The following is an 11,604-nucleotide window of genomic DNA, read 5'->3' on the forward strand; positions in this document are numbered from 1 at the left end:
TTGCTCTTTGCTGACAACTCAGCTGTGGAGGCCCCTCAGGGGATCCCCTGCCCACACCCCTGGGTCTTGGGTCCTTCTTGATGGAGGCCGTGGGTTGGGTAGAGGCCCTGGAGGGCGACCCCTGTGGGTGCCAGGCACCCATCAAAGGGGAGCGGAGGCAGGAAGCTGTGGGCTAGGCTGTTGGGGGCTGGGGACCCTCAGGAGGGGGATTGGGGAGGGCTGGGGAGGGAGAGGACACCAACCACATCCCTCTTCTCTTGGACCTGGGTGAAGTCCTTCCTTGTCCCCAAAGGGAGGCCCCAGGTATAACATGGAGGCTGCAGCTAAGCAAGCCCTCCATGGAAGGCAGCGTGTCTTCTGGGCACTGGTGCTGCCCCGGCCTACCCTCCCCAGGTTTAGGGGGCCCATCAGAGCCTTTATTCCTGCCCCATCCAGGATCCTTGCTTTGGGGGGCTCTGGGAAATCCCCTTTCCTCCCATGGTGGTCTGGGCCAGCTTCCAGTGGGGCTTCTCACAGTGGGGCCGTGCCTGTTACATGACAGTCCTGGGCTGCACCCAGGCTCACTGAGAGGGAGGCTCTGGAGGTGGCTGTGGGGGTGGGGAGCCTGCAGTTTTAACGCAGGTGCCCCAGGTAGTTATGCCTGTTACATGACAGTCCTGGGCTGCACCCAGGCTCACTGAGAGGGAAGCTCTGGAGGTGGCTGTGGGGGTGGGGAGCCTGCAGTTTTAACGCAGGTGCCCCAGGTAGTTCTGAAGCCCCCTAATGTTGAGAACCACCACTTTAAAGACTGGCCTTCTAGGCTGCATGGGCTGGCTCAGCCATATCCTTGATCCCTGGAACTGGCTGGTGGGCAGGTATTGCCAGAGGGTGACCAGTCTATCTCGTATGCAGAGGGAGGGCCAGCATAGAGCTTTCAACTTTGGGCCCTCCTGGTTGTGGGGACCGAGGGTGGTCATGTCTAGCCTGGGCTGTGGCCTGGTGCTGCTCTTGGCAAGAAGGGCCAGGCCAGCGGAGCTCATGAGGACAGGGAGCAAAGAGGTGCAGGCATGGGAGGCCACACCAGCCTGGGGCAGAGACAGGAAGGACCTGGGACATGGCATTGGTCCCACAGGGTGGCTGCCCAGAGTGGCATGTTGCCGGGTGTCTGCGGCGGATACCAGGTGTTGTCCTCGTGAGGATGGGAGCTTGTGCCAGGGTGTGTGGCCATGGCGGTGCTGCTTTGTGTGTGCGTGCAGTAGATGGGCTGGGCCTGGGATGTGCATCCGTGTGCACCTGCGGCAAGGGCTCCCAGCCTGTCACTAACCACCTTCCTCCTCCACTGCTGCTGCTGCCAAGTTTGAGGCCCCGGGGCCTTTCTCAGAGCAGGCCAGTCTGCTGGACCTAGACTTCGACCCCCTTCCACCCGTGGCGAGCCCTGTGAAGGCACCCACGCCCTCTGGCCAGGTTGGTTGTACCCACCACCACCCATGGGCCCACTACCCTCCGTGGGCTGGGCCCTGGCTCGTGTTTGCCGACCACCTTTGTGGGCCTATGTAGGCCAAGGCCTTTGGGGGTCCCAGGTTCACCAGGCCCTCCTCCCACTCACTGCCCTTCCCCTGGCCCTCATCACCTCCTCTGGTTGTAGGGCAGAGAGTAGACACGGGTCAGCTGCTAGGACCGTCAGGAGAGGGTTAGCCAAACACTTCCCAGCAACTTCCGGTTCATCTCAGCATCCTATCCCTCTCCTGGCAGCCACCCCTTGTCTTGTCTGGGCACTCCCAGGCCTGGCATCTCACAGCCCCCTGAGAGGTGTCCAGGATTTGGCCATTTGCAGACCTCAGAGCCCGGCCAGCTCCGTGCTGCCCCCGTGCCTGCTGGGCTGGGTGTGGGGTGGGGGTCCCAGGGACTGCTTGCCTGCCACCTGTCTCTAACCTCTTTGCTAACTCTGTCCTTCTCCCCCTCACTGCTGCGCTCAGCCAATTCCGTGGGACCTGTGGGAGGTAAGCTGAGTGTTGGCTCTGCCGGGCCCCTGGGGGAGCTCCTCTTCTGTGTGTGCCCAGGCCACTTGCATCCTCCTCCACCTGGCCCGGTCACAGGTGCACGCACATGGCACACACACATGCAGCACACAGGGGTGCATGCTCACATGCACAGGAAGCTGGCCGAGGCTGCTCTTTCCTGTTCTATAGCTTCTCTCCATGTCAGGATGTGGGAAAGGAGTTTCTTGGTTTAGCTTGAGATGAGGTCCTCCGAGAAGTGGCCACTTGTCAGGGTCCGGGAGTGCTCTAGATAGTAGTCCACCGGCCACTCAGAATGGACCTTTGTCCTCATGGTGGGCTGAAGTTGCAAGGCAGGAGGGCCTCTGGGTCCAGGGTTCTCGCCCTCATCTGGGAGCTGTTGGGGGAAGGGGGAAGGGAGAGAGGGGGAATTTGAGAGGCAGGGAAGGCAGGGTGAGGTGGGTGCCTTCTGAGAGCATGGCACAAGGCTCAGGCAGGACAAGTGTCACCATCCTCTGGAGGCTCAGAGAGGGCTTGGGACACCTTGGGACTCGCCCAACAACTGGTTGTGGTGGAGCTGGAATTCCACCTGGGTTTCCTGGGCTCAGTCCCTGAGACTCCCTGGCACAGGCTATGGTGCTGGAGGAGCAGGGGCAGGGGCAGGACCGTGTGGTGTGCTGGTGCCCTGGGGACACACCCGGAAGCTCCATGGTAGCATTTCACTCTGGAGGAGGCCAGAGAAAGCAGCCTGGTGCAAGCTGGCCAGGCCATTTTGACGAGTGGATTTTGGTGGGTGCTCAGCTGTACATGGCACAGTCTCACTTGGCTGTCTCCCTGGTGGTGGCGGGAGTGAGAAGGTGGGAGGTGGTGACCTGCTGGGCCCGCACACTGCCCGCCAACACTGGCTGCTCACAACGTCTTCCCTTGTTCCTGCCCCTGCCCAACACCTTTTCTACCCCGGCCTCCCCGCTCTGCCTCCCTCCCTGTTCTCTCCTGGTGGCTTGTCACTAGCCCACAGAGAGTCCAGCTGGCAGCCTGCCTTCTGGGGAGCCCAGCGCTGCCGAGGGCACCTTTGCTGTGGCCTGGCCTAGCCAGACGGCTGAGCCAGGGCCTGCCCAAGTAAGTGTCTGCCCGCCTGCCCCCATCTGGCTTGTCTCCCATCTCGGGGTATAGCATGGAAGAAGAGCCCAGAGCAGGGGGCGCAGGATGGACCAGGCTGCCATGGGCCTGGGGGTGAGGATGGGGCCTGAGCCAGGAGGCCCCAGGATGGACTTATCTCTAGGGGTGCTGGGGGTGGGTAAGTGTGGCTGGAGTCACATCAGCCCAGCCTTCCAGCTGAGGCCTTCTGGAGCAGGGAGGGGGGAGCATGTAGAGCACCTGCCGGTTTGTGCGGGGCACTTCCTAGAATTTTCTCATTTAATCTTCACTGTAACCTTGTCAGCCAGACACTTCTCCTTTCACAAATAAGGAAATGGAGGACTAGGAAGGTTGGGTAACTTGGTTCGAGCACTCAGAAGTGGCCGAGTCTGAGTGTTGGCCCAGGTCAGCTCAACTGCGGGCCCGTGCTGGGGCCAGGCTGTGGTGCCCCTCACTGTGCCACACCCTTCTCAGGCTGGCCAGGGCTGAGCCAGGGCTGCCCTGAGTTGTGTTGGGCTTGGACAGGTGTGTGTGGCCGTCCCTGGGCATGCTGTCTGCCAGCTCCACAGACCCGCCAACCTGTAAGCAGGAGGCTGGGGCTTGGCAAGTCTTGGGGCTTAGAGGGCAGGGCCTGTGAGGCAAGGCTGGGGAGGACACCCCAGAGGCCTGTACAGGGCTTCTCAGCACACATCACTCAGCATTCTTGTATTGCTAGCAACTTCTCTACAGCTGCTTACTTTGCCCGGGACCCTGCCTGTCCTACAGGGGCTTCTTGGATTGTGCGAGGCACTGGCCAACTCTTGAACCCAAGGCCAGCCAGGCCAGTGCCCCAGCCTTCCCACTCAGTGCTGCTCTCCTGCAGCTGTTTCCTGTCCTGGTTGCAGTGTCCTGTCCTGTGTCTGACCCCATGCCGGGATTTGTGTTGCAGCCAGCAGAGGCCTCGGAGGTGGCGGGTGGGACCCAACCTGCGGCTGGTGCCCAGGAGCCTGGGGAGACAGCAGCAAGTGAAGCAGCCTCCGTAAGATGGCAGGGTCCAAGTCCTGTCTTTTCTTCCCTGCTGTCTGTCTGGCTGTCTGTCTGCCTGCCTGCCTGTCTGGCTGTCTGTCTGCCTGCCTGCCACTCCCCTGCACTCCTTACCGTGGGGCTGGTGCAGGCCATGGTTCCTGTCAAGGAGCCTTGGGGGCAGCTGGTCTGACACCAGGCGCAGACACCTGCCCTTCCCTACCCTGTTGCCCTTGCCCTCTCTGGACCACCTCTGTGCCTGGCTGACTGTGCTCCCTGCCCCCAGAGCTCTCTTCCTGCTGTTGTGGTGGAGACCTTTCCAGCAACGGTGAATGGTACTGTGGAGGGCGGCAGCGGGCCTGGGCGCTTGGACCTGCCCCCAGGGTTCATGTTCAAGGTGAGCCCCAGCTAGCTGACCCTGCGAGTCTCTGACTGCTACTGTCCCATGGTGCCCTGAGGGGCGGGATCTCCCCCTTTTACAGATGAGGACAGTGAGCCTCAAGAGGCTCTGTGGTTTGCCCAAAGTCAAACTATCCCCACGATCCCCCTCCCAGTTGGCGCGGTGGCATCTGATCCTAGTCCTGCTGGTCTCCAAGTCAGCACGTTGCAGGCCTAGTGCATAGTGTGGGTGTGGAGTTGGGACCATAGGGCCTGTGACACGCTCTCCCCCCACCTCTGCAGGTGCAGGCCCAGCACGACTACACAGCCACTGACACAGACGAGCTGCAGCTCAAGGCTGGCGACGTGGTGTTGGTGATCCCCTTCCAGAACCCAGAAGAGCAGGTGAGCCCCAGGAGGGGCCTCCTGAACTCCCTGAGTTGCTGCTGGGCCGGCTGTGGCGGGGACGGACCAGCAGGAGGCAGCAGAGGCCCACTGTCGCAGGGACCCGCAGGCTCAGGCGCCGTCGGGGCTTCTCCCCTCCTCGCCATTCCCTGCCTTTTTTCTCATCTTAGCTTCCTCCTCCCATAACCCCTCCCCTTTCTCTCTGCTCTCTTCTGGGTCCCCTCTCTCTCTGTCCCTGTCTTCCTCTCTCCTTCAATTTCTCAGTGTCCTCTGCTCATCTTCCCACTTCTTTCTTTGGGCTCTGTCCCTCTCTCAGCTTTCTCATTCAAGTTTCTTTTCCCTTGTCCCTTCCTTCCCTGCCCCTCCCTCAGAGGCCAGCTTTCCACCCAGGACAGGATCCTTGAACCCTCCTGCCCAGGTCACTGCCCACAAGTGGCCGCTCTGCAGCCGGACAGAGCCACGGCCCCAGCACTGGCCTCTCGTTGGGCTCGTGTTGGCCCCACGTGCTGCCCCTCCAGGCTGCCCTTGACCCTGTCTGCAGGACCACAGGCTTCCCAGCCGGGTGATCCCCAGCCCTGTCCCAGCTGAGTCTCACCCCAGATGCCCTCCGGACCCTTCTCTTCCTGCTATGGCTTCTCCATGTTGGTTACTCTCCTCAAAGTGAGGGCTCCTGCTGGGCTTGGATTGGTGCTAAGTGTGTCTGGACCCGCAGGCTCAGGCGCCGCCGGGGCTTCTCCCCTCCTCGCCATTCCCTGCCTTTTCTCTCATCTTAGCTTCCTCCTCCCATAACCCCTCCCCTTTCTCTCTGCTCTCTTCTGGGTCCCCTCTCTCTCTGTCCCTGTCTTCCTCTCTCCTTCAATTTCTCAGTGTCCTCTGCTCATCTTCCCACTTCTTTCTTTGGGCTCTGTCCCTCTCTCAGCTTTCTCATTCAAGTTTCTTTTCCCTTGTCCCTTCCTTCCCTGCCCCTCCCTCAGAGGCCAGCTTTCCACCCAGGACAGGATCCTTGAACCCTCCTGCCCAGGTCACTGCCCACAAGTGGCCGCTCTGCAGCCGGACAGAGCCACGGCCCCAGCACTGGCCTCTCGTTGGGCTCGTGTTGGCCCCACGTGCTGCCCCTCCAGGCTGCCCTTGACCCTGTCTGCAGGACCACAGGCTTCCCAGCCGGGTGATCCCCAGCCCTGTCCCAGCTGAGTCTCACCCCAGATGCCCTCCGGACCCTTCTCTTCCTGCTATGGCTTCTCCATGTTGGTTACTCTCCTCAAAGTGAGGGCTCCTGCTGGGCTTGGATTGGTGCTAAGTGTGTCTTTCCTGGGTTTGGGCCAGCTGCTCTGTTCAGGTGGCCTTGACCCTCAGCAGGAACCCACTGTTGGTGTAGCGTGAGCCTTTGCTTGTGGAGGGTTGGTGGTGCCCATGTGGACATCCAGGTTTCATCTGCAGTTCAGTAATTGACACCTGCTCGCTATGCACAAGGTTCCTGGTCAGCCTCTTCCTGCTTTCAGAAAATGCATTTAGTCATCAATGCATCTGTATGAATGATTGGTCAGGGTGGCTGAGGGTGGGGGTGGGTCCAGCTGGGGGTCCTGGACTGGGACTTGAGGGCCCTGGGTACTTACTGAGGCTACGAGGGGTGGGAGGCCTGAGTAACAAGGGTTTCCCGGGCCTAGGCTGAGTCGGCTGATTCTCCTGTGCTCCCAGCTCTCCACTGGTCTCCCCAGTGGCCAGCCCTGGCTGGGTGGGATCTCAGGAAGCAGAATCCTGGCCCCCTGCCCACAGTGGCTGGAGGGGGCCCAGATGGGACGTAAGTAAGGTCTGTGACAAGGTGGATAATGACACAGAGGGAAATAATGAAACACTAGTTAGGTCCCAGCATAGCCCAGCTGTAGGGGCAGTGATGGACCAGCTGGGCCAGGGTGCAAGACCACTGCAGTCCCAGGGTCAGGGTCTGGGGAGAAGAGCCCAGTAAGGAGTAAGTGTGGAAGCAAAGGGCAGGTTGGAGTTAGAGGGATTGGTGGGGCAGCTTGGGTCCCACTAGAAGCTTTTAATTGGCCATTGCAACCAGAACTTTCTGGTATTGTTTGTAGAAGTCGGGAAGTCTGGAAGCCTGGACAGACAGCTGATGTCCTCCTCAAGGGGACGTGTTCTCTGTCGGCACCAGATGGTGGGAAGCTCCTTGGCCTGGGATTGACAGAGTTGTTTAGATACGTTCAGACTAGTGCAGCAATTAGGCTGCCTTTCTGGAGTGGAGAGGACTTGTCAACATCAGCTGCAAAGGGCTAAATCCACCTGCTAAGGGCAGGCTGGTGAGTGTGGGTCTCAGCAAGAATCAGGGAATGCTGCCTGGAGGAGGTGTTACGGTGCACGTGGCAGGGTAAGAGGAAAGACAGCAGGAGAGACCATCTTCCCTGCAGATCCCAAGTGAGACGCAGCCCTGTCGGGTTCTGTGCCCTCCCTCCCATCCCTCCGTGACCTGCGTGCTCGGCTCCCCGCAGGATGAAGGCTGGCTCATGGGCGTGAAGGAGAGCGACTGGAACCAGCACAAGGAGCTGGAGAAATGCCGGGGAGTCTTCCCTGAGAACTTCACCGAGCGGGTGCAGTGACGGTGGCACCGAACAGCCCCCTGGGTGTGTGAAGAACGCCTTTTCCCGGAAAATGTGTGTTTCTCTCTCGTTTTTTTTTTTTTTTTTTTTTTTTTTCGGGTGCAGTGACGGTGGCACCGAACAGCCCCCTGGGTGTGTGAAGAACGCCTTTTCCCGGAAAATGTGTGTTTCTCTCTCGTTTTTTTTTTTTTTTTTTTCTTTTCCGTTTTTGCTTTTAAACTTTTGGAAAGCAAAGGGAAATCAAGAGGAGAGACCTTATCTGAGAGGTGTTCTCCCAAAGATTAGGTTGTTTTCAAGAGCCCGGCCCAGCAAGCCCGGTGGAATCTGCCAGTGTTCCTGAAGCTGCTGTGACCCCCAGTTGAGTTCCCGGCGCCCTCCTGCGCCGCATGTGTGCCCGGCCATAGGGCGGGGTGGGGCCATTGAGCCAGGCCACTTGCCTGAAGCTTGGGCCGTGCCACCGGGGCAGCGGTCCTCTTCTTGGCAGCTGCTGTGGGTGGGGCCCAGACAGCAGCCCAGCCTGGCCCCGCCCTGCAGACCGTCTGTGTGCTGTTTGAAAATAAATCTTAGTGTTCAAAACAAAATTAAACAAAAAACTGACAAAAACACTCAGAAAACACCTGCTTATTTTTTCTCCCTCTTGTCTGCCAGTGTGAATGGAACCGTGGCTATCTGTGGCTTTTCCACTGAGACAGTTGTCCCTGCAGGCCCTCTGTCCCAGGCAGGTGCTGGTGGGTGGGCCAGCTGCGTGGCCACCACTTCATCTTGGCCCGACCCCATTCTGGGGTCTGGTATTTTTCCTGGTGGTCAGAGCTCGGGTGATGCGGACTGGGTGACAGGGCTTGGAGAGCCAGCTCTGGGCCAAGAAGTCCGCTCGGTGCTGCCCTAAGAGACCTTAATATACATGTGGAACTTGGGGGTCAGGTACCAGGACTCCACAGATGAGAAACTGAGGCCCAAGGAGGTTCGGTTACCCACCAGGGAGGGTAGAACTGGGATGAGAGGTTGTGCATGGGAATGCCTGAGTCTGGGAGCTTGAAGCTCCTGGGTTGGGGGTGAGCTTGCTGGCCCAGCTTCTCCCTCTTTTCGTTGCTCCCATGCATATAACCCTGGGCTCCATATCTCCATCAGCAGACCTGGGCTGGTCCGAGCTGCCCATGACACAGAGCAGTAGAGCAGTGGCTTCCCAGGAGCCGTGGGAGCTGTGCTCAGGGGCCCAGGGACCAGCCTGGACTTCCTGGTAGGAGGAATTTATATCTACATAAATCTGTACTACCAATAAAAGCAGGTGAATGTCAGAATTGGAGCTGTATTTTCCAGTAAAACTGGGCTTTGCTTTAGGTGGCAGGACTGTAGTTGCTGTGGCCCTGCCTTGTCCTGTGGGTGGCAGTGTTGGCTGTGCCAACTGCAGCATCCATGAGCAATAGTCACTGCGGCAGCTGCAGGGAGCTGCTTCAAAAGCTTTAGCTTTTCCTCCCTGCCTTACTCCTTCTTTCCTTCCACAGTAACAGTTTCATTCCTTTGCTCAAGGCCACACAGCTCACTGGTGGAGCTGGGTTTGGGGGCAAGGAGCCCAGACCCCCACTGTGCTTCTGAGCCTGTGTGTGCCCTGTGTTGTGGTGGTGGAGGAATGTGCAGCCATGGTGTCAACATGAGGAGTCTCCCTTTTATTTCAGTGTGAACGTTTGAAACATTTTCATTTAAAACACATTATGCAGGAGAATGCATTGGGTTTCATCATGATACGTCAGATGGTGGCTTTGAGCTTTACTCCCTGACCCTCAAGGAGTTTCTGACGCTCGCAGCTGGGGTAATTTGACAGGAAAAGCCCTGCTCTGTACCTCACAGTTGGGCCCCGCAGAGAGGGAGCAGGGCCAGGACCAGGGCTGGAGCTCTGGCTGCTGCAGAGACAGCTCCCAGACCTAGGGAGCCAAGGGGAGGTCCCCATCCCACCAGGGAGGGGCAGCCGCCCAAAGCCTGTGCTGGGCAGTATATCTGGGAGCTGTGACCTTGCCAGGTTTGTGTCAGTCTGAGGGGACTTCAGAGCCAGGCAGCGAACAGCCAGGTCAGTGAGCTGAAGGGCGGAGAACAGGGCCGAGGCCAGGGTGGAACAGAGGAAATGGGCAAGAGGTGAGTGGTGGGGGCTTGGGACAGGTGTGGGCTGGCTTCCACTCCTGGTGACTGGACATGCAATGTTCTGGAAGATTTGGCAAGCCCTGGTCAAGGAGGCCCAGTCCCTGAGCAGGGATTCCAGCTCACATAACATATAGGCCAGGGCTGTGGGTTCTGGGACCCACACAAGCTGGTGGCTTTCACAGACCCCACACCCTGGGAGTGCTGGGCTAGGGCTCAGGAAGAGGCCCAGTCCAATCAGCCCTCCTTCTGTGGCTCCCCACCAGCCCCCAGGAGCCAGAGTGCATGGGCAAGACAGTGGCGTTGTGGAGCCGGGCCTGGACAGAGCCAGGCCTAGGAAGGCTGGTCACTTGCATGCGGTGGTGTGGTGGGGGCTGCAACACCTCAGGTGCCCGAGGGGGGCTGGGCCCCGGGTAGAGGTATGTCTTCCTGGAGGGTATGGGCCTCATGAAAATCTTTAGAAAATTTATTTACTTATTCTCTGTATGTGTGAACCAATTTGCTGTCAGGAAACAGAATTTTAGGTTGTGGGACTTGTCATCTCAAATCACAACGCATACCTTGTCAGTGCTAACGGCCCTTCCTGCCCCCTGCCCAAGGCCAGACTCTGCACCAACAGCTGCCACAGTGTCTTGGAAGTCTCCAGTCCAGCTCAGGGAGCTCCTCTGGCACCCCTGCCCTCCTGCCAGCTTCCGGGGCCTTCTACAGTGGCTTGGACACTGTCTAGCCTGCTGGCCTGGCCTCTTGCTCCTTGCCCTTGTTTGGGTTTGGTAACCAGGCTGGTGTTGCTTGTCTCAGTTCCACTGGTCTGGAGACCCTTGGCCCTGCCTCTGGGAATTTAAATATCCACACCCCTGGCCTCGCCCATCCCCAAACGCCAGGCTCCCAGCAGGGATATGGTAAGGGGTGGCCAGACATTGGGTCTGCTCTTTCAGCCACCTTGACTGGGCATCCTCGGTGCCTGGGTGGGTGGGCATTCAGGCTGCAGCTTGGGCCCTCTGCAAGGGGGTCCCCATCCTTGGCCCCTGTCCTCTGGGTGCCAGCTTCATCTTCCGGCTGGGTCCCCAGCAGTGCCAGGTTCGATGTCTGCACACTTCCTTCTAACAATCCCCCCCAGAAAATCTCCTTTCTGGCCTTGTCCTGAATTGGGTCAGGTTTCCAGTCCTGAACCAGTTGCTGTGGCTGGGGGTGGGATCTGCCGATTGACCCAAGACAAATGGCCTGGTGCTGGAGGTGGGCCCAGCTGGGTGAGGGAGGGGTGGACACCTGAATAAAAACTGGGGTATGGCTTTCAAAGAGAAGGGGAGATGGATTCTAGGAGCTCAGACCCAAGAATGTCCACTCCACAGTGGCTTCCAGAAAAGGCTATGAGACCAGGGAACTTGCCTGGATGGAAACTACATATAGCTGTGTATGTCAGTGTGTGTGTGTGTGTGCGTGTGTGTGAGACAGTGTGAGTGTGACATTTGGGAGACCCTTGCTTTATTCATTCCATCCAGTGTATGGGCTGGCCTCAAGAGTTCATTTCTCCATGTTCTAGGAGCAATGCCACCTGATGCCTGCCTGCCTCCCTGTCTTAGAACCTGTCCCATGAGTGGAGACAGTATAGACAGTATGTGACCTTCCTCAGCTGTCTGGAGACTTACGTGGCTGCGGAGGTGCCTGCGTCTGTGTACGTGCAGTTTCTTGAACTTTCACTCACTTATTCACTCATTCATTCATTCACGTACCATCTCCCTCATGGACACTGAGTTACAGAAAAAGTTTAAAACGTAGTTCCCACCCCTTATGTGCTCACAGTCTGGGAGAAATCAGACAGCTGTCTCGGTGGCACGTCCAAGGTTCTGGAGACAAAAAGGAGGAGCTGCCACCCTGGCTCCTCGAGGGAGGAAGTGTCCCAGCTGCGCTTTAGGGTAGCGGAGTTCCTGAGGGGCTGGCATGTGGCAGACAGAGAGCAGCGGGTGGAAGAGGCAGGCATG

At 58.7% G+C, this 11,604-nt stretch overlaps 1 protein-coding gene across 1 annotated transcript; it reads left to right on the forward strand.

Moving 5' to 3' along the window:
* Positions 1–1,335: 1,335 nt before the first annotated feature.
* LOC103582375 (myc box-dependent-interacting protein 1-like) lies at positions 1,336–8,109 on the forward strand (the record flags this gene model as incomplete). Its single annotated transcript, XM_008563987.1, has 8 exons — positions 1,336–1,443; positions 1,956–1,979; positions 2,988–3,095; positions 4,042–4,131; positions 4,402–4,512; positions 4,797–4,898; positions 7,388–7,486; positions 7,595–8,109. Coding segments are annotated over 8 exons (651 nt in total), but the record flags the coding sequence as incomplete, so codon positions are not given.
* Between the last annotated feature and the right edge of the window lie 3,495 nt (positions 8,110–11,604).

Source organism: Galeopterus variegatus, unplaced genomic scaffold, assembly GCF_000696425.1.
Source record: "Galeopterus variegatus unplaced genomic scaffold, G_variegatus-3.0.2 Scaffold15975, whole genome shotgun sequence".
Lineage (NCBI taxonomy): Eukaryota > Metazoa > Chordata > Mammalia > Dermoptera > Cynocephalidae > Galeopterus > Galeopterus variegatus.